Source organism: Aspergillus fumigatus, chromosome 1 (genome assembly GCF_000002655.1).
Source record: "Aspergillus fumigatus Af293 chromosome 1, whole genome shotgun sequence".
NCBI lineage: Eukaryota > Fungi > Ascomycota > Eurotiomycetes > Eurotiales > Aspergillaceae > Aspergillus > Aspergillus fumigatus.
In genome coordinates, this window is record NC_007194.1 from 3,376,789 (window position 1) to 3,403,835 (window position 27,047).

The following is a 27,047-nucleotide window of genomic DNA, read 5'->3' on the forward strand; positions in this document are numbered from 1 at the left end:
ATTAACTCCTCCCGATCGTTTGCTCGCAACTTCGAAAAACCGGGACTCGATATGGGACATTCATTCGATACACCCCCACTCCTTCCAGAGGAGCAAGGCCTTTGGCTGCCCTCATGGCAGCGATCCCATGAGGAAGAGCCGTCTCGTCGCTCAACCTCTTGAGGGTGGTCATCCGACCACTGGTCATAGAATCGTTGACGATCAGGGTCCTGAAAGATAGGCATGGTCACCGACGATCGTGTCTCCCAATACAACCAGATGAAAGGTTAATCATCGCAAAGGCAACGACCAGAAATACTAAGGAGTCCACAGAGTGTGTTAAGATGAGAATACGAAGTGGCTGCAGCAGTGGTATGACGGGAGTGGTGGCACCGATAAGGACCTTGATATATTGACTTCCTCAAGGGGGTATGGAAGGAAGGAAGATGACGGGAGGAAAGAGCAAAGCTAGGACTCAAATAAGGGCGAAGAAGACTGAGAAATATGAAACGATAAAGGATCCACTGAAGAATGACAGACGGAACGAAGAGATACTCGTGGTTTGGCGGAGGAGGAGACCGTCGGCAACTCGGCCAAGCCAACAGCATGAATCATCAGCAGCATCATCACTGTATCGTTTGATCGGGATTTTCTCTGAGTATCGTCATCATTCCTCGATATGCACCCCCGCTCTTGGGCAACCTTGGTTTGATCTATCAAACGCTAGCACATCTTACCTTGTAAATTATTCAAGTCAGAAACATTTTCCGAAGTTCTTATCGTTGACTGTCTAAGAGTTGCGTGAGGAATTTCGCCTGAAAATTTCCCCTTCAGGTCACTCAAATTTACCTGCCCCAACCACGATTGCAAAAACCACATCACTTGCCACGTCCAGTATCATAATTATTGCCCGACACACCGCTTCGACTATTCTACAATTTTCAAATCCTATCGGATCAACTATGGCCAAACGTTCTCGTGACACCGATGCCAACCCCCAGGAAAAACGGACCACAGAACCCCCAGTCAAGAAGAGGAAAGGCTTCTCAGTTGGTCCTGCAAACCTGCCTGATGGCACCTACCGTCGTAAAGGTAGATATCGCCTCCTTACGCTGCTCTCTACTGCTTTCCTACCCATTTTGCTGACTGACCATTGCACTTAACCGCAGCCCAAAAGATAAAGTCTGACCTGATCCAAAAGGCCAAAGTAAAAAAGGCCTATGCCAAAATCAAAGCCAAGGAACTCGCGTCGGCACCTAAAAGACCAATTTATGCGGCCGAGGAACATGCGGAGGGTGAAATCACCAGTGATAACATCGTTGATCCTGCACCGGCGTCTTTGGAGCTACATCCAGATCGACAGGCCATGCTGAACGAGCCCGTGCCGGAACGACCACCCAGACCTGAACGGTCACAGGACCATAACCCCCGTGGACGCCGAAACAGAAGAAAACCCAAGCTGTCCGCTTTCGCGAAGGAAATGGAGATTGCGGAAAAGCGCAGGAAAGAGGCGGAGAGGCGCAGAGAAGAACGGGAGTTTAAGATTAAAGACCGTGAGGCCATGGCCAGGGCGAAGAGGCCTGCTCCGGACGGCAAAAGAAAATTGGGCCGGGAGAGCAAGGTCTTGCTCAACAGGATTCAACACATGGTGGGTCAAACGTAGAGACCAATCTTGCACATGGACGGTAATAGAGGTGGTCGGAAAGAAAGTCGTCTTTTTATGATACCCATTAGATATGTCTCTTACGGTTACTTATCGAGTTTTCTGCACACCTGCTTCAACGCTAAAAGAATTATACCTTGAATATGCAGGATGATAACTAAGCTGCTTTATGGCCTGTCCCACTCCTCGGTTTCTTGAAACATGCGAATTCGCCCTTTGTCCTCTCCCGAAGCCGCTTCAGTATGCTCCTCATCTCTCCAAGTTCTGATTGAAGCCGAGCCCTGGCTTCGTGTGTAGTCCGCTGATCCAGTTCCACATAGATCTGGCTTTGCACAGTGGATGCTTCCTCTGTGGAGTACTGTGATAGGGTTTGTGCGATAAACTCAGTATCAAGGGTTGCCTGCATCAGTGCAGCCAAGGTATATGAAGGGCGTGAGCGGAACGCATTCAGGAGAGACGTGGAGATTTGTGTCAGCAAGTGTGTGAGAACCATGTTCAACAACGGAGATGGCGCAGCGGGTGGTGAACGGCTCGCTCCCGAGGCCACGCAGGAAGGAATAGTAGTCGAGATCTCCGTGTGAACAAGCACAAGGGTGAGCAAGACGCTATATACATAGGGGCGTACTTGCTCTGGGCGACCGCTGGACGGCTCCCATTCAGGGTCAGTGATGCCGCTGACAATCATGGTATTCAATTTGTTGACTGTTGGCTTGGTATACGATTGGAATAGGCGGTCATCGATCTGACCTAGGACGTCGCGAATAGTCTTGGCTTCTTCCGTCAATTTCACAGAAAACGAAGTCTCGAAGTTCGTGACTAGATGTGGGACGAATTCTGCCTGCAGGGCTTTGATATTTGAGAGCGTGAGCAGTATCCGCACGTTCTAACACATGTTAGCGAGCACTCCTAAGACGGAAGCAGGTTGAGAGAGAGTCCTACCCTATCTTGAGAGTCCACAGTATCCGCAGCCAAAGCAGGTGAAGTGGAATCAGAACCATGGACTTGTACCGCAGACCCGGCGAGGATCCATTCGCTACCCTCATCTAGACCGACAGGATGTTCCGCGTTCTCCACGAGACCACTGAGCGCCTTATAAACACTGGAAACAAATTGGGTGCGGACCATCTGGAGTAGCTTGGCAGGAGGTTGCGTAACGACATCCACAGCCCCTGATTTAGCCATAGCTTCTGATATGTAAAGGATCTTTTGCATTCTCCCAAGAATTGCACTTTCAAAGGCCACGAATAGCCCGGGCATCTTGGTCAGATCCTTGCTCTCGGGATCGCGCGTCCAGTCTTCCAGCATTTTGCAGATCTCTGCGTCTTTGCCCCAGGCCGCACATGCAACCCGGACGGAGCGCTCACGAGCAATGCTTACAAGAGACTTGAGCAGATCATGAGTGTTACCACCACTTGCTACAGGATTCAATGCGGCCATTTCGCTCGCCGCGGTGCCGATGATGATCATGAATTGGCCGAGATAGTGAACCCCACTGAGTGAATTCGAGAAGGGCGGCCAGAAGGCATAGTCTTCCCAGAACTCCCCGCGCTTGGGCGTGGGTATTGGCATGTTCTTCGGGTCGAGTTTGAAGCGTGATTCTGTGGGAGTCACGCCTTGGCTTATCGGACTATTCGGGGTTGCTGGTGATATTGGAGACGCCAGGAAGGAAGCATCATCCAAAGGCGGATCAGCAAACAACGACAGCACATTTTCGCGAATCAGGTTGACCAACTCCACGACTCCGGTCTGTAACTTCCTGGTCTCACTTTCGGACAGCCGGTGATGTCTGCGGCTTTCTCCTTCGAACCCAACTGGGAGAAGCTTCTGTCTGGAACCGTCAATGAAGGATTGTGCTACTTCCCAGAAATCAAACACTTCGCCGAGTAGCCCACCCTGCGATGCCAGCAATTTGTTGAGATACGCTAGAATACATTCCCAAAGCTCGACTACCTGATCGGTGTCCAGCACGCCTTGCAGCTCCGCTGATTCTTCTCGTGGTGCCAGGCGGAGATAGGACGCCACAGCTTTGGGTGTTGGCTTGTCGCCGCCAGCAAGCCGGCGTCGGAGGATCTCAATCTCCATCTTGCAGCGTCCACAGAAGGCACCAATTTTAGTCTTGAGGAAGTCATAGCGGCTGAGCAGCCACACCCAGATAGGGTTGTCGTCCACGCCCAATTCCAGCAGAGCGCCGATCAACTCCATGTATTCTTCCACAGTGCCGTCTGCAGTGGCAGTGGTTGATGTGGTAGGCGCATCGCTGAGACGTCTCCACAGATCGCGCTTGAACGCCTGGATCTGATGGTCCACATCCATCCACATCCGACCCATGGCGAGGATAGCGTGCGTTTCTTCATCTGTCAGAGATCGCCCACTGCTAGTTGCCTTGTGTGCAATATGCTTAGCGCTCTTGGCCAACGTTCGTGCTTTTGTATATTGTTCGAATACAGAGTCGTAGTCCCTCAGCTTAATAGATTTCGAGAGGAGTCCACCAATCTCGTATACATCCCGGTGCTTCTCCATCGTGTCGACAACTGACTTGAGCATCTGTTCTCGCTCGCGCCCGCCCAACGCTGGGCCCCAGACTTCTTCAGCTTTGACTGAAGCCTCCAATAGTGGTACTCGTATTCCTTTCATGCCATAGTCGCTTTCCTTTGTTAGAGCATTCTTTCCGGGCCTGTCGTCCGCAAGAGGCGCGCTTCGCGAAGCCCCGGAAATACTCCGAAGATGCCCAGCCGACCTGCGATGTGCCTGAGTCAGTGGCACATGTTTTTCTTTCCCTTGGTTTCTCATCTCCGTATAGACGCTATCGATTGTTGCTTTGGCCCGTACAAAGCGCTCGAAGTTCGCCTCGACGAGGACTTTCAATGACGCCGATTTCTGGTCGATAGATCTTGAGAGAAAGTTGAGTCCTTCAAGAAGTGACTCAATTGACGCATCTGAGTGGACTTGGGAGAGGAAAAGGGCGGGGGAAAACGAGGTTGACGAAAGCAAGAACCGGTTCCGTAAGCGGGATTCATCTTCCAAGGATAGTCCTCGTTTTTTCAGGATTTGAAGGACGCTGTCGCCAGACCCAAGAGGATCGGGTTCATCGACCTTGGCAAGATTTTCTCTCGCATTGCTTCCTTTGAAGGGTCCAAGGCTGAGGGCCTTCCCACTGTGACTGCGTTCGAGGGCGAAGTATCGGGACCTCCTGGCTCGCGAAGGAGTACGGCCCAGAGCTTCTTCATCGTCGGAGGGTTCGCTCTGATCAAGCTCAGCAGGCCATTCCTCAGGGTAGGCCGATGGAAGGTTGTAGTAATTCGCAACCTCGATGTCCGTCATGCTGGTATATCGCCAAGGCTCAGGGTCGAAGGGGGAACTGTGGATCAGTTGCTTGACCTCGTGCTACCGCACACAACTGCAAGGGTAAGCAATGAAGGTATAGAAGGTATAACACGAATTGAGACAGCTTACAGTACCATGGTCCTGTTAGATAAAATGAAACTTCACCTTAAACCTTCATATAATGCTCTTTTAAGGATGGCTGCTATCTGCTGTCTGCTGTCCAACCTGAAGTGTTATCTAATCTGAACGGTTACCGATCAGTGGTGGAGCGACTACAGTAGGCGGTAGCTACCGTAGTTCAATGGTCGTTTCAAGTTCCATCAAACAGCTAACAATTTTGCGATGTAAGTACGTAGGCACGGCGTAGAGAAAGTGAGATTACGGCTTAATATAGTAAAATAGACTATAAGAATTAACAGGCAGACGAATTCACCTACTGTTTCCAGACATCATCCGCGATGAAAAGCAAGGCTACCTTGCAACCTGTCAAAATGACCGTCCTGTGCCTTAGGTATCAAGAAGGAAGAACAGAGTAATGTCCATACCGCCCACGTGTCAAACCGGGTTAGGAATAGCGGCTTCCCGAATGGGGCCAGTCGGACCGGCCACTGTGCGTACTTGATACCTCAGGTTGCAGTAGGATTGATTGAGCGGTGGCTTTTCGGGTTCCCGGGATAATTGTTGCAAAAAGACCCTCTTCTCTCTGTCTCCAGAGTTCCCGCACAAGTGACCCGCCACCGCGTACTATTCTTCTTCGTCTCTCTTTCTTTCCGTCTTCCTTTAATTCCTCTCCTCTATAAAACCTGAACGTCGGTTGTTGATCCGGGGACATATCACAATGATCTCTGCTAGAAATTTCGTTGCCCCGGCCCGCCAATGCCTGCGGACAACACGCGTGTCTTCAGGTTTTGCTTCGCATCTGTCGCAGGTAATCACGGTCTCCAGACGATCACATTCGACTCCATTTAATTGCAGAACTGATCAAACTAATGTTTCTATCTAGCTGCGCGGTTATGCCTCGGCTGCTGACGACCGGGTCGCCAAGTTCAAGGGACAGAAGGGTCCTGATGTACGTCAAGCCCTTATCAACTTTTTTTTTTTACTTTTCCTTTCTTCTGGTCCGGTGGCATCCGCCGCTGCTTCGTGTAATATTCGACATTCCAGCAGCCATTGAGCATTAAATTCGGCGGAAGATGAGTATATCATAAGGACGCAGGTCTGACGATGCTTGATCAATAGGGAAAGTACACAGTCACCCTGATTGAGGGTGACGGCATCGGTCCCGAAATTGCGCAGTCCGTGAAGGATATTTTTGCTGCCGCAAAGGTAAAGCTTGTTCTTCTTGTTTGCCCTCGCGCCGAAGAATTGAGGACTAAAATAGTTGTAGGCCCCCATCAAGTGGGAGCCCGTCGACGTCACCCCCATCTTGAAGGACGGAAAGACCACTATCCCCGAAGAGGCCATCAAAAGCGTGCAGAAGAACTATGTCGCTCTCAAGGGTCCTCTTGCTGTTAGTCAACCTCGCGCCCTTGCGGTCCACATAAGTATAATACTAAGATGGAATCTTGCAGACTCCTGTTGGCAAGGGTCATGTTTCCCTTAACCTTACTCTCCGTCGTACTTTCAACCTGTTTGCGAACTTGCGTCCCTGCCGCTCGGTCGCCGGTTACAAAACTCCTTACGACAACGTCGATACTGTTCTGATTCGTGAGAACACCGAGGGTGAATACTCTGGCATTGAGCACGTTGTTGTCGATGGTGTTGTCCAGAGCATCAAGCTCATCACCAGAGAAGCTTCGGAGAGGGTTCTCCGTTTCGCCTTCCAGTACGCTCGTTCGGTCAACAAGAAGAAGGTCCGTGTTGTGCACAAGGCCACCATCATGAAGATGTCCGATGGTCTGTTCCTCAACACTGCCCGCGAAATTGCCAAGGAGTTCCCCGATATCGAGTTTGATGCTGAGCTGCTGGACAACTCTTGCCTGAAGATCGTTACCGATCCCACTCCTTACAACGACAAGGTCCTTGTCATGCCCAACCTGTACGGTGACATTCTGTCCGACATGTGCGCCGGCCTGATCGGTGGTCTCGGCCTCACTCCTTCCGGTAACATTGGTGATGAATGCTCCATCTTCGAGGCCGTTCACGGCTCTGCTCCCGATATTGCTGGCAAGGGCCTCGCAAACCCCACTGCTTTGCTCCTGTCCAGTATTATGATGCTGCAGCACATGGGTCTCCACGAGCACGCTGCTCGTATTCAGAAGGCCACCTTCGACACCCTGGCTGAGGGCAAGGTATGTTCAATCCCGTGATGCTCTGTTCCGTTCTATAGAACTCTAGGGTTGCTAACATTCTATATCGCAGACTCTCACCGGTGACCTGGGAGGCAAGGCCAAGACCCACGAGTATGCTGAGGCTATCTGCAAGCGCCTGTAAGGCACTTGCTGCTGAAATGTACTATTCCCTCAAATGTCCTACTTTTAGCCCTTGAACGACCCTAGATCTTTTTTATATGTACTTAGATGTACTTAGTAAGATGCCACTTATACTGAAAGTTTTCCCTTTTGTGCTCCTATACGATTTGACCTCACTGGTCGCTTCTTTGCTTGCAACCAAGTGGTACATTCCAGTGGTAGATGACACACTCTGTGTTTCTCGTTTGACGCTTGTTCTGTACTGGCCAGACCCCAAAGTAAAGATGATCATAGTAGTACAAGCGTCATGGCTTCTGCATAATCATACATAAACCCTGCCGAACGCCTACCTCCGAGCTTATCAAGGTATCGAAATGCAAATCACATCAAAAATAGAAGAGAACCCAAGGAGCTGAATCCTATCGTCGCCGACCACCTCTTCTGGTTCCTGTTCCCCCGCCCCTGCCTCCTTTTTGTCTGGATTTGGTCGTCTGCGCACGTGTGCTCCTTGTAGTTGGTGAGCCGCCTGTGTCTCCCTCCGCCTCGTCCTCTTCGCTTTCTTCTTGCGCCCCATCCGACCCTTCCTCGTCGCCTTCTTCGTTTGCCCCGGTCTCCTCGGACCCTACGTCTTCTTCCCCGGCACCGGATCCTTTACGAGCTTCAATCTCGACTTGGAGTCTCATCGAACGGGTGCCTCGCGTTCCTTGGCGAGCATTGCGGGTTCCTTTTCTGCCTCGTGACGGTGCTGGGGACGAGCGTGGTTCTATAACCGGACAAGAATTAGAATCATGCGAGTAGTCATTATAAAAATTTCTCACCATCTGTATCCGCTATTGTACTGCCTCTTCTGGACTCTGCTTGCGCACTGGGATTAGGTGACGCGGATCCCTCCATCGCTAGCCTCCTCTCGAACATCAGGTCGCCGTATTCGTCTTCGGGCAGCTCAAACGGGCAATAGAAGTCTTTTGATCCGTCGGGGTCATCGGATGGTTCTGTAATTAACGAATCTTCCTAGGTCGTTAAGAATATGTCAGCGCCGCAATTGAAGGAGGAAAAGCGCGCCTGGCATGACGTACACGTTCATCGAGCGCAGGCAGGTTGTAGAGTGTTCCGAGCTTCTTCCATATCCCTGGTATCCGCGTGTGCTCGCAGTTCGATGGCGCGTAGCCCTGACTTTTCATGAATTCGGAGATTGCTATCATACGGAAGTGTTTGTGCATGCCTTGAGTTATATGCACCGCTTAGTTTGTTTTTTTGTCTTGTGGGTGCAAATCATTGACCGCGTTGAGCAAGGGATTGTCAGAACTTACCAACTGGCTTCCATTTGATAATCCCCTTCAGCAGAGCTGTCTCCTGCTCGTCAGTCCAGGGATCCGACACCAAGTCGTGCCCATTTTCTGGCTTGCCCGCACCCTCACTGGCAGGTGTATCGGCGGCCGGCTGCACAGATTCGGCTTGGACATCAGCCAGCTTTGGTTTTTTCTTAGGTGGCATTGTAACATAGCACTGTCCTGAGAAAGACAGTGAGCTACAGAAGGCAATCTGGATAATGGGAGTCCTGTCTGATTAATTCAGATCAGGTATGACGATGCGCGCAACAGCGCCTCGGATTCCCTAACAAACGGTGGCCCGGGCGTTGGTTGGCCGCATGCGCTAGTACGCTTCAAGCTTAGTAGCATGTGATCGCGCGCCAACAACGCGTTGAAGCTCAGGATGCTGATAAGGAGTCGAGAATTATATGCATGAAATAGCATGACATGGATGATGATGATGGATCAGGGCGAGTATGACGCGGATCCGTTCTCGAGCGACAGTTTGTGGAGACTTTCCAATTTTACCTTGGAATTCTTGCAGCCGTCGGATTTATTCCAATGGAATGAGAACCTACCTGGTACGTTCTACACAGGAGCACTTAAGGCGAAACATGGGCAGCTGACAGCTTCTCCTTGAAGATTTGAATGAGGGGCTCTTTAAGAGCCATCTCAAGCTACACGTGGAAGATGCAGACCCATTACCCCAACTGGATAATATCGAAGGACATAACTTTTTCCTCTTCGATCAGCCGGCAGAGTCGGTCACAGATGCGTTCAGTGATACCCAAGTAGACGATAACCTTAGCCACCAGAACAATGATATCTCTGAAGCTGGGTCTGATAGTATCTGGACCCTTGAAAACTTGCAAAATACTACAATTCCTGAGATTGCACGGCGATCATGGGAGAGGTACCATGATCGATCGTCTCTCGAGCCGATGTCCGCTTATTTTAGCGAGTCCGGTGGGAAAGGCTTTGATTCGGCTTTGACACGCCAGTACTCCAGAAATGGATCTAAAGACGCGGGACGTGTGGCTCGGAATGATGTCTTCTTCCATGCTCTATTCAGGCTTGGACTAGGCTGGAACTCCGTATTATTCCGTTACAATAAGCAGCGGAAAGCGTTTGAAAGGGTATCTGACAACATCCGCGTCTCTGGGGTCAGCCTCGCCGTTGTCAATGGTCTGACTGAGGAAGTCCTCCGCTGTGGTACAGCTATGTACAACTTAAGGGATTTTGCACGCCGGACTCGGATCAAACCCGAGGGATTCTCTGCTCGATCTGCTTTTGCCAGTGCTGTGGCAATGATCATCTACACACTGGAGAAGCAAATAATTAACTATTTCAAGGAAGTCTCGTCCCTCATTCAAATCATGACACTTTTTCAGCGGTGTGGTGATCTGGTTGGTGCGTTATCGAACATAGTCGAAGCGGTCCAGAAAGCTGCGTCAGATGCGCAAGTAATCTCTGCTGTCATTGAGAAGGCGGCTCATTATTCCGAAGCCTTCGGCTCTATGGAAAATCTTTTTCGTGAACTTGTTGCTCGTGTGATTGCACCTTGGCTCCAGTACGTGGAAGCTTGGGTTGGCCTGCGCACTGAGACGCCCGCGTTAGTGGATTTGGCTGCGAAGAGTGAAGGCTTTGTGGCCGTAGAGCGATACGAGGGTAGAGCAGGTTCGAGAAGCATGAAAGCATCAAGTTTGCAATATCGTTATCATCCCGAGCAAATGCCGACCTTTATCCCCGCGGAGCAAGCAGACTTGATATTCGAGACTGGTCGAAGCTTGCGGCTACTCAGAAGATACCATCCTCAACATCCAATCGCAAATGATGCGATCCTTACCAAAGATTCTCCCAATTTGCGATGTGCGGGAAGTTGGTCCGACATCGAGAGAATCCAAAAGAAAGCCCAGCAATATGAGACTCAACTCCGCTCAGAAATCCTCAAATACAGTCAGGGCCAACGCGTGGGGCAAGTCGAAATGGACAAAGTACTCGCAGAAGAACAAATGCAGAAGTTTGTTTCTGCCGGAGACGATCCAGCTATCTCTCCTGCTTTCGAGCTCTTCGACATCGATGATTCCAAGCACACGACCGGGTTGCTTGCAAGTGACTCTTCCTTAGAAAACGACGAACTAGGACCATTGTTCGACGCAAGTACGTTGGAGGTGTCTCGACCAATTCATCCACACAGAAAGAACTTTGGACCAGAAATGATATCCGCTGTCTCCCTTTCTCTGGCGCCTCTACTGTCGTCCCAGGCTTTACTCGTTGACTTTTCCTGTCTTCATCTCTTATTCAAGGAACACAAATTAAGATACCACCTCACCTTGCAGTGGCGATTCCAACTGTTAGGCGATGGCTTCTTTGCTTCGCGCCTCTCGCACTCACTTTTTGATCCTGAAATGGAGAGTGGCGAGCGTAGATCAGGCGTCGTACGAAGCGGCGTGCATACCGGTTTGCGCCTAGGAAATCGTGACACTTGGCCTCCTGCAAGCTCCGAGTTGCGACTGGTATTGATCGGCCTTCTCAGTGATTGCAATATGGACGAACGCCTAGACAATTCGAGTAATGCCGAGTTTCTCAGGGAACGGGAGCTTCCCGGTGGGTTGAGTTTCTCAATTCGCGACTTGACAGACGAAGAGATTGTGAAGTGCAAGGATCCACATGCCATTGAAGCACTCGATTTTCTCCGTCTTGAGTATACACCATCTCCAGTCCTCGAAACCATTATAACGCAGCGATCTCTGGATCAATACGACCGACTTTTTAAGCATTTGTTACGTCTGATCCGCATGGTTTCGGTAGTCAAAGGTCTCATTCGCGATTCAACTGCAAGGAGCTCTCTGTCTGGGGATACACGAAGTCTTTTCCAGAGATTCCGCATAGATTGTCAACATTTTGTCCTTGCCGTGAGCGATTACTGCTTTCACGTCGGCGTCGGCTCTAGCTGGCAAAGTTTCCAGGCCACCCTTTCGAGAATTGAATACTGTCTGGAGCAGGGCGACATAGACGGCGTTATAGAAGCAGCACATTCCGTTGCCTGGCTGAGAAGGTACCACGAAGATACCCTCGACCAGATGCTCTTCGCCCTATTCCTGAGCAAGAGGCACGCCGAGGCCGCCAAATTGCTTGAGAAGATTTTTGGGACGATTCTGACATTTGCTCCGCTATCCCGGCTCGATGGGCTGGAGGGCGTTCGTCACGGGAGCGAAGATACAATTGTGCAACTCTATACGACCTTTCGAAAACAAACATCGGCCTTTGTCGGCTACCTGCGCGGGTTGGATGGTGTAAAGGCATCATCCAAGTTCGCCAGCAGGTCGAGGGCAGAGCCGATAAGCATTTTTGAGCGGCTTCTGGTGCGATTAGACATGAAAAGATACTACTGACTGTCACTGCGAATGACCACATGAATGAAATCAAACTCAGTCGAGGTTGCCTTGTCACCTAATTCAAACCAAGGCAACCGCGAATCCGCAGGGAATCGACTGCTGCTTCGCTGTGGACAGGGTCCTTGACGGGCTGAACCCTGCATTTCATCACCACATTCTGTGCCCAGCTAGCAATTTCAGAGATTTTCCAGCCATTGCATTTCAATTGCGAATTTGCGAATATCTAGCAAGTATTTCTACTGACGTGACATAATCTATCCCATATACCTTGTTATTTCCCAAATTGTTGTCCATACATGCAGTCCCAAACGCCATCCGTTCATCCAATAATCATGATCGCAATGAAAACACTCGCAGCCATTCTACACAACCTAGAAAAAATGAAGATTTGACTCTTTCCACCCCTGGGCTAAAAGGATTGTCTTGGCAGAGTTTTCCATCGCCTCAGGCCCGCAGATGAGTACCATGCTCTCATCGTCAGGTACAGCGAACTCCTTCAGAAGTGCTTCACCGATGCGCCCTCTCCGACCAGCCCACGTGTCTGGTGCTTTGCTGAGTGTATGTACAATCTTACACTTGTTCTTATCTGACGCTTCAAATGCATCAAGTTCGGCTCGACACAGGATATCCTCCTCTTGTCTGTTCCCAAAGAGGACAACGCATGAAGTGGGATCTTGAGGGTCTTGCATCACTGCGCGGAGAACCTGAAAGATCGGAGTGATACCAGTACCGCCGCAGATCATCTTGAAGGAGCGTACGCGCCGCTCCTTTCCGCTGATAATAACCCTGCCGTTTCCGAGATACTCAAATCGGCCTGTAGGGCCTTTGCACTCAATCATTGAGCCCAGGGGAAGCTGATCGAGGGCCATTGTCATTTTTCCACCGGGTACAAGTGGCGTTGGGAAGTAGACCTTGATAAGCACATCAACTGACCCCTCTTTGTTGGGGTCGGAGAGCGGAGTGTATGATCGAATAATTTTTTCTTTGGTTGTAGAATCCTGGACTCTGATCATCATATGCTGTCCAATCGGTAGGCCCAGCTTTTGCTTCTGGTGTTCCAGTTCGAAGGTGAAGATGCGCGTATCCCAGGAAACATCCCGCTTTGCTGCGAGTTTCGCTTTTGTCCATGACCGTGGTTGGAGGAAGAGTGCACGAGGCTTGCTGGGCTCTTCTTCCTTGCGAGCTTCTTTGAGCATCTTGAGGGACGCCTCGTCCATTGTGCCGATGTGATAGTCAGGCATCATTGCTTTCGCCGTCTCGCTATCTGTAAATGATGTTAGCCCTGCGTTTTCTCAAAAGACAGCTGTTGGAGAACCCACGGATTTCAGAAAAATCCTCAGTCACGTCCAATCCGATGGAAGAGATGATGCTCTGTGCTCCTCCGGGGTGACCTTCAAGGAACGGCTTGCCGTCGTATACTTCTCCCTTCACAATAAACCAATGGGCGCCCTCTTCGTTGCTTTTTTTGAACTCTTCGAGACTAATAGTTCGATTCAAGCCTTCCTTCTTCATGTTGATTTCCTTCACAGGTTCGGGTTCTGCCAATATCTCTCCTTCTTGCCTCTCTCCCCAGTTGCCGTTAGTCAGATCGCCACCAGCCTTTTTGACGCGTTCCATCCAGCCGCCAGCCATGACAGGATGAGTAGGGTGTTCGAACAACAAGGTTCCATTCTGTTTTGTAATCGTCACTCGGAACCAAGGATTGTTCATCATTCCGAGAACGGACCAGTACATGTCGCGCGGTTGGACGCTCATTGCTTCATCCATACTTCTCACTAGCAGGGCGTCACTAGCCTCTAGGTCAGGTACAGGAATATCCAGAGACCAGAAACACCAGCAGTAACATGTTTCACGCCAAGGCATGTCCACTTTGCCGCCGAACAACTCGTCATCAAAGTCGCGGTATCTGTCTTCAGCATACTGAATGTTCGCCAAACGCCAAGCTGCAAGACAGGTCAGCTTCGTTAAGAAATGATAAAGGTTGGATAGCATACATTTGCCTTTGTTCAGCGAGATCTCGACTCTAGTGACTCTTCGGCCTCCTCCAGCATATGCATAACCCTTGGCGGTATAGGATGGCCCAGCCGTCGCAAGATCAAGAACTTCGTTGTGTTGAGGGTACGCAGCAGCAGAATTCACATTGAGATCATAAATTGCATAGCGCTCGTCACGCCACCACATCGGATCTGAAGCTGCCATTTCGGGAGAGACGGTCGTTCTGGTGCAACGCTCAGCAAGTGGTTATCTGACGTACCCCGGTTCACTTACGGTAATACTCGGTTGTCATAGATGTGGTACCAGTTGTCACTGGGTGCATCAGTCAAGATCAGTTTCTTGATCCACTTCACGCTTCGGCCGCCGATTTGGCCAGGTACAACGGCTCTCAAGGGACGACCGTGATCCGGACGAAGAGGCTCGCCATTCATCTTATGCGCAAGCATGATCAATTTGTTTGGATCCATGGCCCAATTGAGCTTGACTGATGTGCCATAGTAGCCATTAGGCTATAGCTAAGTCAGTGGACCAGAGAATGGCATGGGCAATTCCAGGAGGAATACTGACCAGCTTATCTGCTCCCTCCATGCAGACGTACTTGGCTTGACGCAGTGGCTTCGCATACCGCAGAACATCCGCCATCAAGGGCCCGGTAAAAAGGGCAGTTGAAAGACCAGCTGGTCCCCAAGAAAAACCTTTTGATTTCCGCACTGTGTTTTGCTCCTTACGTCTGTTTCCGGCGCATACGAGTGTAATTGGGGCTGTGATCTGATTAAATTTCTGCAAAATCTGACGAAAGTTCAAGACGACGGGCCGCTCAACTAGCCTTTACGGAGAATTAGTTCCTTCGACATTTGAATCATCATACAATCACTCACCCTTCGATGCTGATCTCCCAGTTTGGAATATCCTCGTCGCGGACCAGAGGGACAGGGCCATGGTTCCTGACGTAGAAGAGTTCCGGTGATGTCAAGAAACCTTACGTGGGGTTGTGAGCCGAGCGCCGTGCCAATTGCAACAAAGTGAGCTTCAAGAGGCAGTGCATACCTTCATTGAACAAAGCTGTCAGTGGAGGCTCGACATTGAATGGGTGGACGCCCGTTAATCTGATGAGCCGAGGGTCTCGAGGAACATGATTGTCTGGTGTGCCCTTGTCTTGAGCGAGGATCTCAGTTGGGTTCGTGGATGGTGGTGGAAGGGGGATATCTGGCAGGTCGAGATTCGAGATCTCCTTGACGGTGATCTGGCCTGGCACTACCGTAAGGCTCTTCGGCAAGACCGTGTGTGTCTCCTGTGTCTGAACTTGGGTTATGGTGGCCATTGCTCAGAGTACTACAGCTGATAATGTCGGTATAGAATGAAGGAAACACGGAGAAGCGAGCCAGCTTTTCTAGACTAGAAATCCCTCAAGGATAGGCCAGACAGAAGAAGGCAACCATAGTCAGGATGGAATGAATCAGGAAAATGACGCATTCTGTTTACAAGTGAGGAAGCCAGTAGTCAGACACATTGTCTTGACTCAGATATTGCCATATTTGTCTGTATAAACAAATGGCCTCGGAGAAAGGCTAGAAGCAGGCCAGGGATATCTTCATGATGACGATCTCCGCGGGGATCTCAAGGTAGTATTGTGTTGAAAAGCAGCTAGATAAGCCTTAAGATTACCACGGCATCTGCTCGGATCGCTGCGATCCCGATAGTGCAAATGGGAACTGGGTCTGGTATCCGCCATGGTATGACGGTGAGCTTTCGCCTCTCATAGGAGCTCTCAGGCCAGTGTGGACTGCGGTCGAGGAAATACAGCGCCTGCATCCTTGTTGGGAAGGAAACAATCTGAGCGCCCTGGAGCACCGTGGAATTAGAGAGAATCATGAGACATTTCTTCAAAAATGAGGCCCATTCCTCCCATCCGCCACGGTGGGACGAAAGTAAGGGACGATCCCAGTAGCGGAGTCTGGCGGCTCTGATCTCGTTGTTGACTGTGCCACTTTCCCGAGGTCAGTGGCTGTGGTAAGAAATCATAGATAGAGGTCCCCGGTATCTCCATAGAAGCCAATCTGGAATTCAACGGATAGGAGGCGAAAGCAATCCTGCTTATCTTGGTTCTCGGGATGGGCTTTCACTTGGCAGAGATAAGGCGTGACAGAGGGCTGGCTTACGGAGTAGTCTCCGCGGAAATAGAAAAGGGAGATGATCCGCTATCGTCCGTATCAGTCCACCCGAACGGTTACAAACATGGCTTGGTGCAGAGAGCAACCCTCTATCCCTGTTGCACAGTCACTCCATCATGGTGTTAAGTTGTATGGCTTGACTCTTCGCGAATATCGGCGATTAGGCTCGAACATGGGCGGATGCAATCGTAGCAGGGTTCGCCGATGACAATAAATTATTAGCAGAAATAAAATGCAACTGACTGGTTGCGTTTCGTCCATGCCAACTCAACGAAGAGCTGTAGATTGTATATGAGCAGAGAGGTCCTCAGCCGTCCCCTAAAAGAGTTCATTCTGGTAATGAGCTGTGGTCAATACTGGCGTTGAGACTTCGTCACGATGCCGTTGATTGATAACTCAAGAAGCAACGATGCTGTCCAGAGCAGTATCTGCAACGGTATATCCCATACGACAATCATCGAGTCTGTCAGAGACCCAGATTATCGTCACAATGACCCGAACCGACGGCAGAAGATTGTAATCGTCGGGTTGGGCATGGTTGCGATCTCATTCATGTATGTTGCCAGCTTGGTGGATAAGGACCGATCTCGAGAGGGGTTGTCTACTAACCACCGGTACTATCAAATAGTGAGAAAATCGTCAAACAAGATGCAGAGAGACGCAAGTACGACATTGTTGTGATTGGGGAGGAGCCTCACATTGCCTATAATCGCGTCGGTCTCTCCTCGTTTTTTGAACATCGCAAGATCGAGGATTTGTACCTCAATCCCAAGGAATGGGTAAGTACTTGACGATCAAGGATTTAGGCTTTCCATCTAGATGATACTAAGCTTCTACTCGTCTACATAGTACGGGTCATTCAAGGACCGGTCATTCGATTATCACCTCAACACCAAGGTCACTGACATTTTCCCTGAACGCAAGACCGTCAGGACGTCAACTGGCGACGTTATCCCCTATGATATTCTAGTCCTCGCTACAGGCTCAGATGCAGTACTCCCCACACACACTCCTGGCTATAATGCCAAGGGTATCTTCGTTTACAGAACAATTCAAGACCTGGAACGTCTCATCGAGTTCGCTTCGAAACACAAGGGCGAGACCGCGGTCACTGTAGGAGGAGGCTTGCTCGGCTTGGAAGCAGCCAAAGCAATGACAGATCTCGAGGATTTCGGAAGAGTCAAACTCATTGACCGCAACAAGTGGGTTCTGGCACGACAGCTCGACGGCGATGCCGGCACACTCGTAACTCGGAAGATCAGAGAGCTAGGCCTGGACGTATTACACGAGAAGCGGGTCGCAAAGATCAAAACGGATGACGACAACAACGTCACAGGCATCACCTTTGAAGATGGGGAAGAGATTGACTGCTGCTGCATCTGTTTTGCTGTAAGTCGCTCTTGAAGAGCGCCATCAGTACGCTGCTAAACTTGCCTTTAGATTGGAGTGCGACCCAGAGATGAGCTGGGGCCTCCTGCCGGCATTCAATGCGCTGGACGGGGAGGGTTTGTTATTAATGAAAGGTCAGTAGATATTGGCTTTTTTTTTCGGATATCTATCGTGAACTGACTCGATACTCGATGTTAGTTTGCAAACTTCCATTCCCGATATCTATGCCATTGGCGAATGTGCTAGTTGGGAGAATCAGACGTTCGGAATAATAGCACCTGGGATTGAGATGGCCGACGTGCTTTCCTTCAACCTGACAAATCCCGATAAGGAGCCAAAGAGCTTCAAGCGACCCGATCTGAGCACAAAGCTCAAGCTCCTTGGTGTTGACGTTGCCAGCTTTGGTGACTTCTTTGCCGACAGAGATGGGCCTAAATTCCTTCCGGGGCAACGGCCATCGATTGTCGATGGCTCTGTGGGGAACGCTGATGGTGACAAAGAGCCAAGTGTCAAGGCATTGACATACAAGGACCCCTTCGCCGGAATCTACAAGAAGTACTTGTTCACTATGGATGGGAAGTACTTGCTTGGAGGTATGATGATTGGCGACACCAAGGACTACGTGAAGTTGAACCAGATGGTCAAGAGCCAAAAGCCTCTCGAAGTACCTCCCAGTCAGTTTATTCTTGGAGCGCAGAAGGAAGGCGAAGAGAATGCCGATGACTTGTAAGTTTTGGGCTGGCATGCTGGACAGGACTAGGCACTGACACAAACATTAACAGAGACGACGACGCTCAGATCTGCTCGTGCCACAATGTCACAAAGGGGGACATCGTTGAGAACGTCAAGAGTGGTACATGCAAGACTATTGGCGAGATTAAATCGTGCACGAAAGCCGGGAGTGGTTGTGGGGGCTGTATGCCCTTGGTGCAGTCGATCTTCAACAAGGCCATGCGGGACATGGGCCAAGAAGTATCCAACCATCGTAAGTGTCTGATACAGTGTCTCTCTTCGTATGCTCTAACCATGTTATAGTCTGCATGCACATCCCATATTCACGGGCCGATCTTTATACTGTAATTGCTGTCAAGAGGCTGAGAACATTTGTCGATGTCATGCAGGCCGTGGGAAGGAAGCCGGACTCTCTTGGCTGCGAGATTTGCAAACCCGCCATTGCATCCATTCTTTCGAGTCTGTTTAACCAGCACATCATGGACAAGGAGCTTCATGACCTTCAAGAGACAAATGACCGATTCCTTGCCAACATCCAGAGAAACGGCACATTCTCTGTGGTTCCGCGAGTCCCTGGTGGTGAGATCACTGCAGATAAACTGATCACCATTGGTCAAGTGGCGAAAAAATACAACCTTTACTGCAAGATTACAGGAGGTCAGCGTATTGACTTGTTTGGTGCCAAGAAGCAAGATCTTCTCGACATCTGGACGGAGCTTGTGGACGCCGGAATGGAGAGTGGTCATGCTTATGCCAAGTCGCTCCGAACAATCAAGGTACTGCCGCCCGTTTAAGATTGAGTTTCCTAGCTGACGTATTCTATCAGAGCTGCGTCGGAACTACATGGTGCCGCTTTGGTATCGGCGACAGTGTTGGAATGGCGATCCGACTGGAGGAGCGCTACAAGAGTATTCGGTCACCCCATAAGCTCAAGGGTGCGGTATCTGGTTGTGTCAGAGAGTGCGCCGAAGCTCAGAACAAGGAGTAAGCACAAAATTCATTCTTAGACTATGAATGAACAAGCAGCTAATTTCCGATCAGTTTCGGATTGATTGCAACCGAGAAGGGATATAACATTTTCGTTGGTGGCAATGGAGGTGCCAAACCCCGGCATTCGGAATTGCTTGCGAAAGATGTGCCTCCTGAGAAAGTCATTCCTATCATTGATCGATATCTCATATTCTATATTAGAACGGCAGACAAACTTCAGCGGACTGCCCGGTGGATCGAGAACCTCCCCGGCGGTATCAACTATCTGCGAGAGGTGATCATCGACGACAAGTTGGGGATTGGCGCTGAGATGGAACAGCAGATGGAAGAACTGGTGAACAGCTACTTTTGTGAGTGGACCGAGACAGTCCGCAATCCTAAGCGACGCAAGTACTTTCAGCAGTTCGCCAACAGCGACGAGACTGTCGACACAGTTGAGGTCATCAAAGAACGCGAACAGCAGCGACCCACATACTGGCCCAAGGACTCGGCAGGCGAGGACTTCAAGGGTCACCAGTGGTCGTCTCTATCATGGCAGCCTGTCATCGAAGCCAACTACTTTTCAGATGAGCACCCGCAAATCTCCTCGGCCAACATCAAGCGCGGGGATACTCAGTTGGCCATCTTCAAGGTCAAGGGCAAGTACTACGCCACACAACAGATGTGCCCGCACAAACGCGCCTTCGTGCTATCTGATGGCTTGATTGGCGATGACGATGCGGGTAAATATTGGGTCTCCTGCCCTTACCACAAACGCAACTTCGAGCTCAACGGTGAGCAGGCAGGGCGTTGCACGAATGACGAGAGCATGAACATTGCGACCTTCCCGGTTGAGGAACGCGACGACGGCTGGGTGTATATGAAGCTGCCTCCCGTTGAGGAACTAGATTCCGTTTTGGGAACGGAGAAATGGAAGGTGAGGAAAGGGGAAGCACCAGATCCGTTCCAGAAGGTCGACAAGAGGTACAAGGGCATGAGGGGCAAGAAGGCGTGTGATATCAGTACGAAAGCCCCGACCACACAGGCGGCAAACATCATCGATTGGTAGCACGACTTTGGCATACAGATGAGGCGTACTGGTTATCTTTTAACATGGGTTCCTTATTTACTTGCTGATGTTTACATGTATTACGAGTTGCACAGATATCCTTGTCCTTAGTATACTATATAGTTGATCATGATTGGGAATATTGTGCATGCCACCCTTGGAAAGTCGCATATTCTGCTTCGTAGAGAGCTAAATCCTACAATAACAATACGATATTAGAAATGCTCATCCTAAATGGTGATTGCTGTATGAGAGGGTTTGTTGGCGCCTGAATGGACTGAGGCAGAAACGGTACCAGCATTAGGGTAATGCCAATCACGTGTATCAGCCTTTCCTTGGGCCGGCCTGACTGCTGATTGGCTCACCGCTGGCCGTTTCTTATCTGGCCCCTACCCACGATCTACGTATGGAATTGCTTTCCACTTTTCAGACTTCCACCTCTATTCCAATAGACGCCTCCGTACGGTCGAGACAATTTCTGGCCTTATCTCGGTCCCCACTGGGATTATCCGCTTTGTCTCCATCGCCAACTTAAAAGGAGGGCATTCCTGCTTCACATTTCCGCGGAGCTCGTTGTCAGCCCTCGCTATTTTCGTCTATCAGTCTAGCCTTTGTATGAAGAACGATGTTGCTCTGAGGCTGTGACACACGACAATGCTGGCACTATCTGTCTCTTCCGAGCACATGGAAGGTTCTGAAGGCGTCGTTTTCCAGGAGACTGTCCAATGAGATGCAATCCGGTTATCAACACCTCCGACTCATCCTCGCCCATGGCCAGAACCTACCGAGAACCTCACACCGGGCCCTTTGTTCCTGGTTCCATGGTCTTTGCAGTCATTCTGTCGATCAATACGGTCGATATGGCTGCGGGATCAGCAAATACCAATACAGACGCGATCTGTGTCCTGATATCAGGGCGGTCCGAACGGTTAACAATGACTCCAGATTTGGCTCTTATCAAACCCTTATCTCCACAGTGCATTGGTTGTCGCGCGGCCTAGCTACCTAGCCCTTTTCAGAGTGTCTATCAGATAATTGTATCAGACGCTCTTGTTGTTCAGTTGTTCAACAAAGAAATACCGAGCTGCTTGACCGATGACTGTCCAATGACATGGCCCTTATTGTCAGGACCTACTCTGTACACCCTGGGACAAGGCAAGTGGATCGTCCAGTTAATCTGGGGAGATAAGGTTGATATTATCTTTTCTCATCTTTGTTTATCCGTTACGAATGTCAAAAGGACAGCAGCTCCCTCCGAATCTAATCTGTACGGAGGAGATGCCTCCGCTATAGGCCATGTAGCGGTATGGTCTCGAAGCAGTGGAACACTCCTAGGAGATAGCTGATGCTTTAGGCTTGCCACGCATGGAAATCAAGATATCTCAGCGCTTACGTCGCTGGCTTTTCTGCTACGCCTTTTTCTTCTTCTCGGGAGTCATCTTATATAGCTGTTACTCTTGTCCATGACAGTCCGCCGAACAGATCTAGACAACAATTAAGCTTCCTATACACTTCCATTAGGCTACTTGGCTTGGAATAACTAGTGGCCCATTGTGCAATCAATCGGTCCATTCTACTGTCTGCTTTGTCTACTCTCGGTTACACGCCGACCGGCTGGCAGGGGAAGCACTTCGGATAATGATGAACTCACTCAAATTACTTGTCGTCTCTCCAGAGATCAACCCCAGTAATCGAAAAGCGAGGTCAATACCAGTCCTCAATCCCTTCGACCGATATGGCCGGGTATTCTTCTTCTCGTGGCTTGGCTTCATGGTTGCATTCCTGTCATGGTATGCGTTTCCACCTCTGGTAAGGCAATGGTCTCCTATACGGCAAGCACTTGGAAACGTGGCACAATTGACTGAGAATGGCTGTCTAGTTAACGGTGACCATTCGCAAAGATCTTCATATGACACAGCAACAAGTCGCAAACTCGAACATTGTTGCTCTTCTGGCTACGTAAGTATTGAACGGAAAGTTCTTTCGGAATTCAACCATGCTGACGAGCCCAGATTCCTTGTTCGATTCATCGCTGGGCCACTATGTGACCGCTTCGGACCTCGACTTGTCTTTATCGGCCTCTTGCTTTGTGGCTCTATTCCTACAGCTATGGCTGGTCTAGTGACCACCCCTAATGGTTTAATCGCTTTGCGTTTCTTCGTTGGCATCCTTGGTGGCACATTTGTCCCTTGCCAAGTATGGTGCACCGGTTTCTTCGATAAGAACATTGTGGGAACCGCCAACTCTCTGGCCGCAGGCTGGGGTAATGCGGGAGGTGGAATCACATAGTAAGACGCCCCCGGCCCGGGTAGATCTACGGCCATGGGTCTCTCTGACATCTGTCCTCGCAGTTTCGTCATGCCTGCTATCTACGACTCGCTTGTTCACTCTCAGGGTCTCGCACCACATAAAGCTTGGCGCGTTGCCTACATTGTCCCATTCATAATCATCGTCGTCCTGGCTCTGTGCATGCTGCTCATATGCGAGGATACCCCTACTGGCAAATGGTCGGAGCGCCACATCTGGATGAAGGAGAATAATGAATCCCAAGCCAATATCGTCAACCTCATGTCAGGCAGCCCCTCTACCCGCCCATCTGGTCCTCCATCTATCAATATATCCACTCCGCAATCTGAGAAGAAGGGTGCCCAGACACCTCAGATGGTCGATCCTGAAGCTCAAGCTGTTGGACAGGTTGACATCCTCAGAGCAGACACCGTGGTGGCCCCCAGCCGCAAGGAGGTCATGAACGTTCTTCTCAGTCTCTCCACGGCCGCTGTCGCCATCCCATACGCCTGTTCCTTTGGATCCGAGCTGGCTATCAACTCCATTCTGGGCGAATTCTATTCAAAGAACTTCCCTGACATGAGCCAAACCGAATCGGGCCGCTGGGCAGCCATGTTCGGTCTTCTCAATGTCGTCTTCCGTCCTGCTGGTGGATTCATTGCAGACATGCTGTACAAGTACACAGGGGCCGTATGGTCGAAGAAAGTCCTTCTGTCTTTCCTCGGTGTTGTCATGGGTGCTTTCCAACTGGCCATTGGCCTCGCCGACCCTCGATCTGAAGCAACCATGTTCGGTCTCACTGCCGGACTGGCATTTTTCCTGGAAGCATGCAATGGCACCAACTTTGCCGTCGTACCTCATGTTCATCCTTTCGCGAATGGTAAGATCCCTGCCTTCTGTCCGTTCCCTGCAGCCCCACTTGCTAACGATCTGTCTCTGCAGGTGTCGTCTCCGGTGCCGTAGGCGGCATGGGAAACCTTGGCGGAATCATCTTCGCCATCATCTTCCGATACAATGAGACTCACTACAGCCGGTCCCTCTGGATCATCGGCGTGATCTCCATCGCCGCCAACCTGGCTGTTTCGTGGATTCGGCCAGTACCGAAATCCCAGATGATGCGGCAATGACCACAATACGAACTGTTACGATAGAGCCTCCTCATGATTTTTGTTATTCGACCTGCATTTGGGATACCTTGGAAGATCAGCGATACATAGATCGGCGTTTGGGTTGCATTCTGCTCTGGGGACTTTATACGTATCACTTTGGAATGAGTAATAGCCTTAATGAAGATTCCATGATCCTCAAATATGCGCATTCCACATCGGAAAGACCATCCCCGGTATCTAGAATCCTCATCGATTGTTAGAGAATCCTTATCACCATAGGGCTCTCGAATTTGCACACCCCCCACATAATCCAGTCTCGGGTTAAAGCACCCCGAGCGGAATCATCCCCCATATACCCCAAAGAGGGGCATCAATAATCAGGACAGAACAAGAAATGCCTTGTCCATTCTTCCCAACAATGATATCAATAGTCAGCATCGCATAGATACAGCGTCTCATCTCAACCTAGCCAGCCCATAACCCGTCGAAAAATGGCACCAGTCCGCCGCATCGCGCAGATCGTCCATCTGAAGCCCTCCGCCGTCGAGGCCTACAAAGAATGCCATGCGAACGTATGGCCCGAGGTCCTGCAGCAGATCAAAGAATGCAATATCAGAGACTGTGCGTAGAGACTTTTGATTTTCCCTATGTTTTCTCCGGGCTTAGTTGACGATGTAGACTCAATTTTCTTCGACAATGAGCGCACGTTATTTGCGACGTTCAAGTATGTCGGCGATGATTATGAGGCCGATATGGAGAAGATGAGGGCAAATCCGAAAGTGCGGGAGTGGTGGGCGATGACTGATGGGATGCAGGTATGCTGCTTCAGCTGACCGATGTTACGAATACAGATGTGGACGATGCTAATGTGTTCTTATTTGCAGGAGAGTCCCATTCCTGGCGCGGTCGGCAGTGCAGAGGGTCCTGGGTGGTGGAAGGTCCTGGACGAAGTCTTTTACACCGATTGAACATTGGGTTAGATGGCCAACATAATAATCATTACCTACAAGACCCTTGCTTGGGTGATTCGGGTACGATACTGACAAGCGGGCTCTGGAAAAATCCTACGATTAGAAATGGGATAGATAATGCAATACTGCTGCTAGCAGCAGATAGCAAAATGGATTAAAATTCATTCAAAGTGCCTGGCGCATAGGATGCTCAAGAGTCAAGAGGGTTTCCAAAATCATGGATATCAACCAGGATTCTCCAGATTTCAGAGATCCAGACGTTGAGTGACCATCGCCGTCCAAGTTAAGTTTGAACGAACGAAGAGACCGTAGAGATAAGCATTGCAGAGATGGGTATCTTCACTAGGAAATTCTGCAGCCACCCAAAGATTTGCTCCCAAGAACGCCTTATCCATCAAGCAAGCAAAAGAGGACCGTCATAAGTCGTTGAAACCCAAGCGTGTACTGGCGGTATGCGGACGACCAACGCCTTTTAGTCAACGCTTGGGGGCACATCCTTGAGGATTTCCCAACCGTACTCTTCCTCTGGTTTTTCTGGCTCCATACCAAGGGCATTGCGATACGCGCGTACCTCGTTCTGTAGACCAGAGACGATACGAATGGGCAACTCTTCCTCTTCACAGCGAAGGCGGTAGGCAGTGCGGATCATCTCAGCGCACTTCATGGTCTGAGCATGCCAATGGTCGCGGTCGAGACGACTTTCCAGATGAGCGTCGCGTTCGGCCTGGAGTAGATTGTTGTAGTGGCGTTTCTGAGCCAGGTAGTTCATGTTGTTGTTCTGGCAGTAGTTGCGGATTTGTTCGACCATGGTCCCAACGGCTGCTTCATATTCCCCGATCAGTTTGGTGTTCTCAACTTGCTCCTGCTTCAAAATTTCCACAAGGCGCTTCTCCTTCGCGAGGGCACGTTCGAGTTCTGCGATACGGGCAGCTAACGTAGAGACTGTCAGCGGCTTCTAATATTCCATAGATAATGGTGGACTTTGCATCCTACCGGAAATTTCACCATTGACCTGCTGCAAGCTGGGAGTAGTCCCCTCGGAAGAGGCACGCTTCTGTAATCTCTGTCAGCGAAACAGCCAAACAGCAGATCCGCGGAGCTACAGTGTAGCCTTCGCGATCCGACAAACGTACCATGATTTCCTCCGCAGTGGATACAATGCTCTTGGTCGTCTCGCGGTTGTTCTTCAAGACCTCACTCAGCTCCAACACCATCTCGTACAGGTGATGAAGATCCATTTGATGGCCTGCATTCATAGGTATGCCAGCGTTCATACCGGGCATTCCAGCACCGTTGACCTGAGTCGAGGGGCTTGGCATGGCGGGAGACATCGACTGACGAGAAGCGTTGGGCAAATTTGCGGAATTAGCGGTGTTGTCGACGTAATTAGGGAACATGCCCGAACCAGGGTTGTTGCTAGGAATACCACTGCTATTGTTCAGGGACATACTCGCGAAAGCGAAGGCGGTGTTCAATTCGTCGAGTGTAGACGGATTGATGCTTGCTGGAGATCCGCCAGCCTCCTCGCACCAGAGAGAAGGGTCTGAAACAATACCTAGGACTTCCGTTCTAAATTTCTCAAGGTCACGACGACTGACGTGGGTGGAGCGACGGCGATGTCCACGCACGAAAGGTGCCTTGGAATCCGCGGGGGAAGTAGACGCGTCGATGATGCCGGATTGAGATGTCTGACAGAAGAGTGGACCGTCGGTCAGTGACACAAGGAAGAAGGGACTCCTCTAGAGATACCTGTGAAAGAGAAGAATCCAGCTCCAGCTCTCCTTGTGCCAGAGATGCTTGAGGGGAAGCTGGAGGGACGCCAACACCAAAACAGTCAAGCGCCGGAGTTTCGGAAACACAACTCCGATCATCTTCACTAGGAAAGGTGACTGCAGCACTGGAATCATCATTCTCCATCCCTTCCATATTGCCAGTTGATAGGATGTGGTTAATGATGGAAGCTCTGGAATAAAAAAAGGAACTGAATGATTGTTCCACACTAAGTGAGGGACGAGAAAGGATAAATTGCGACAGGTAGGAGTAGATGACAATGACGACTAGGAGGAAAGTAGTCATTAGTTTCATGATTTTCTTTTCATCATTATGTCGCTGGCACCTGCTGTACGTGAAATTTGCCATGCGGCTTCAGTCAATCTCCCCCAGGTTTTTCCCTTTAAACCCCCTTGCAACCCTTTAATGACATGAAATTAGCAATCGCATCAGTCCATTTTCTACCGGGAATATGATACAAACTACAGAGTGCTAAGCTTT

At 50.2% G+C, this 27,047-nt stretch overlaps 10 protein-coding genes across 10 annotated transcripts; 6 read left to right on the forward strand and 4 right to left on the reverse strand.

Annotated features, from left to right (window-relative positions):
* Positions 1 to 941: 941 nt before the first annotated feature.
* AFUA_1G12780 (uncharacterized protein) lies at positions 942 to 1,642 on the forward strand (the record flags this gene model as incomplete). The annotated part of the gene is made up of 2 exons (XM_747555.1): positions 942 to 1,071; positions 1,149 to 1,642. 2 exons carry the CDS (start codon positions 942 to 944, stop codon positions 1,640 to 1,642), a joined length of 624 nt encoding a protein of 207 aa, XP_752648.1.
* A 157-nt stretch (positions 1,643 to 1,799) lies between these two features.
* Positions 1,800 to 5,209, reverse strand: AFUA_1G12790 (exocyst subunit SEC5; the record flags this gene model as incomplete). The annotated part of the gene is made up of 3 exons (XM_747556.2): positions 5,101 to 5,209; positions 2,582 to 5,039; positions 1,800 to 2,525 (listed from the first exon to the last, which is right to left on the reverse strand). Exons 2-3 carry the CDS (start codon positions 4,961 to 4,963, stop codon positions 1,800 to 1,802), a joined length of 3,108 nt encoding a protein of 1,035 aa, XP_752649.1. The 5' UTR covers positions 4,964 to 5,039; positions 5,101 to 5,209.
* A 393-nt stretch (positions 5,210 to 5,602) lies between these two features.
* Positions 5,603 to 7,399, forward strand: AFUA_1G12800 (isocitrate dehydrogenase (NAD(+)) IDH2; the record flags this gene model as incomplete). The annotated part of the gene is made up of 6 exons (XM_747557.2): positions 5,603 to 5,894; positions 5,970 to 6,035; positions 6,206 to 6,292; positions 6,354 to 6,476; positions 6,538 to 7,257; positions 7,328 to 7,399. The coding sequence occupies exons 1-6, from the start codon at positions 5,805 to 5,807 to the stop codon at positions 7,397 to 7,399; spliced, it is 1,158 nt and encodes a 385-aa protein (XP_752650.1). The 5' UTR covers positions 5,603 to 5,804.
* Positions 7,400 to 7,796: 397 nt separating this feature from the next.
* AFUA_1G12810 (EAF7 family protein) lies at positions 7,797 to 8,983 on the reverse strand (the record flags this gene model as incomplete). The annotated part of the gene is made up of 4 exons (XM_077803932.1): positions 8,688 to 8,983; positions 8,454 to 8,599; positions 8,196 to 8,388; positions 7,797 to 8,140 (listed from the first exon to the last, which is right to left on the reverse strand). Exons 1-4 carry the CDS (start codon positions 8,869 to 8,871, stop codon positions 7,797 to 7,799), a joined length of 867 nt encoding a protein of 288 aa, XP_077660101.1. The 5' UTR covers positions 8,872 to 8,983.
* Positions 8,984 to 9,117: 134 nt separating this feature from the next.
* On the forward strand, positions 9,118 to 12,082 carry AFUA_1G12820 (tubulin gamma complex associated family protein; the record flags this gene model as incomplete). The annotated part of the gene is made up of 2 exons (XM_077803933.1): positions 9,118 to 9,268; positions 9,330 to 12,082. The coding sequence occupies exons 1-2, from the start codon at positions 9,130 to 9,132 to the stop codon at positions 12,080 to 12,082; spliced, it is 2,892 nt and encodes a 963-aa protein (XP_077660102.1). The 5' UTR covers positions 9,118 to 9,129.
* Positions 12,083 to 12,456: 374 nt separating this feature from the next.
* Positions 12,457 to 15,401, reverse strand: niaD (nitrate reductase NiaD; the record flags this gene model as incomplete). Its single annotated transcript, XM_747560.1, has 7 exons — positions 12,457 to 13,349; positions 13,405 to 14,028; positions 14,080 to 14,303; positions 14,354 to 14,589; positions 14,648 to 14,906; positions 14,959 to 15,058; positions 15,128 to 15,401. The coding sequence occupies 7 exons, from the start codon at positions 15,399 to 15,401 to the stop codon at positions 12,457 to 12,459; spliced, it is 2,610 nt and encodes an 869-aa protein (XP_752653.1).
* Positions 15,402 to 16,629: 1,228 nt separating this feature from the next.
* On the forward strand, positions 16,630 to 20,564 carry niiA (nitrite reductase niiA; the record flags this gene model as incomplete). The annotated part of the gene is made up of 9 exons (XM_747561.2): positions 16,630 to 16,805; positions 16,880 to 17,030; positions 17,101 to 17,640; positions 17,692 to 17,774; positions 17,839 to 18,366; positions 18,423 to 18,625; positions 18,676 to 19,148; positions 19,199 to 19,356; positions 19,414 to 20,564. 9 exons carry the CDS (start codon positions 16,630 to 16,632, stop codon positions 20,408 to 20,410), a joined length of 3,309 nt encoding a protein of 1,102 aa, XP_752654.1. The 3' UTR covers positions 20,411 to 20,564.
* A 90-nt stretch (positions 20,565 to 20,654) lies between these two features.
* On the forward strand, positions 20,655 to 24,025 carry crnA (MFS transporter). The gene is made up of 5 exons (XM_747562.2): positions 20,655 to 22,219; positions 22,290 to 22,369; positions 22,423 to 22,698; positions 22,762 to 23,576; positions 23,639 to 24,025. The coding sequence occupies exons 1-5, from the start codon at positions 22,049 to 22,051 to the stop codon at positions 23,821 to 23,823; spliced, it is 1,527 nt and encodes a 508-aa protein (XP_752655.1). The 5' UTR covers positions 20,655 to 22,048; the 3' UTR covers positions 23,824 to 24,025.
* A 271-nt stretch (positions 24,026 to 24,296) lies between these two features.
* Positions 24,297 to 24,773, forward strand: AFUA_1G12860 (L-rhamnose mutarotase; the record flags this gene model as incomplete). The annotated part of the gene is made up of 3 exons (XM_077803934.1): positions 24,297 to 24,426; positions 24,484 to 24,620; positions 24,690 to 24,773. The coding sequence occupies 3 exons, from the start codon at positions 24,297 to 24,299 to the stop codon at positions 24,771 to 24,773; spliced, it is 351 nt and encodes a 116-aa protein (XP_077660103.1).
* A 475-nt stretch (positions 24,774 to 25,248) lies between these two features.
* AFUA_1G12870 (uncharacterized protein) lies at positions 25,249 to 27,007 on the reverse strand (the record flags this gene model as incomplete). Its single annotated transcript, XM_077803935.1, has 4 exons — positions 26,526 to 27,007; positions 25,910 to 26,464; positions 25,770 to 25,830; positions 25,249 to 25,706 (listed from the first exon to the last, which is right to left on the reverse strand). Exons 1-4 carry the CDS (start codon positions 26,913 to 26,915, stop codon positions 25,249 to 25,251), a joined length of 1,464 nt encoding a protein of 487 aa, XP_077660104.1. The 5' UTR covers positions 26,916 to 27,007.
* Between the last annotated feature and the right edge of the window lie 40 nt (positions 27,008 to 27,047).

Excerpts from the sequence above, each read along its gene's own strand:
- crnA (XM_747562.2), top strand. The coding sequence starts at position 22,049 with ATGATGAACTCACTCAAATTACTTGTCGTCTCTCCAGAGATCAACCCC. Across the intron at positions 22,699-22,761 it reads GCGGGAGGTGGAATCACATA|TTTCGTCATGCCTGCTATCT; the intron begins GTAAGACGCCCC and ends CTGTCCTCGCAG. Across the intron at positions 23,577-23,638 it reads TGTTCATCCTTTCGCGAATG|GTGTCGTCTCCGGTGCCGTA; the intron begins GTAAGATCCCTG and ends CTGTCTCTGCAG.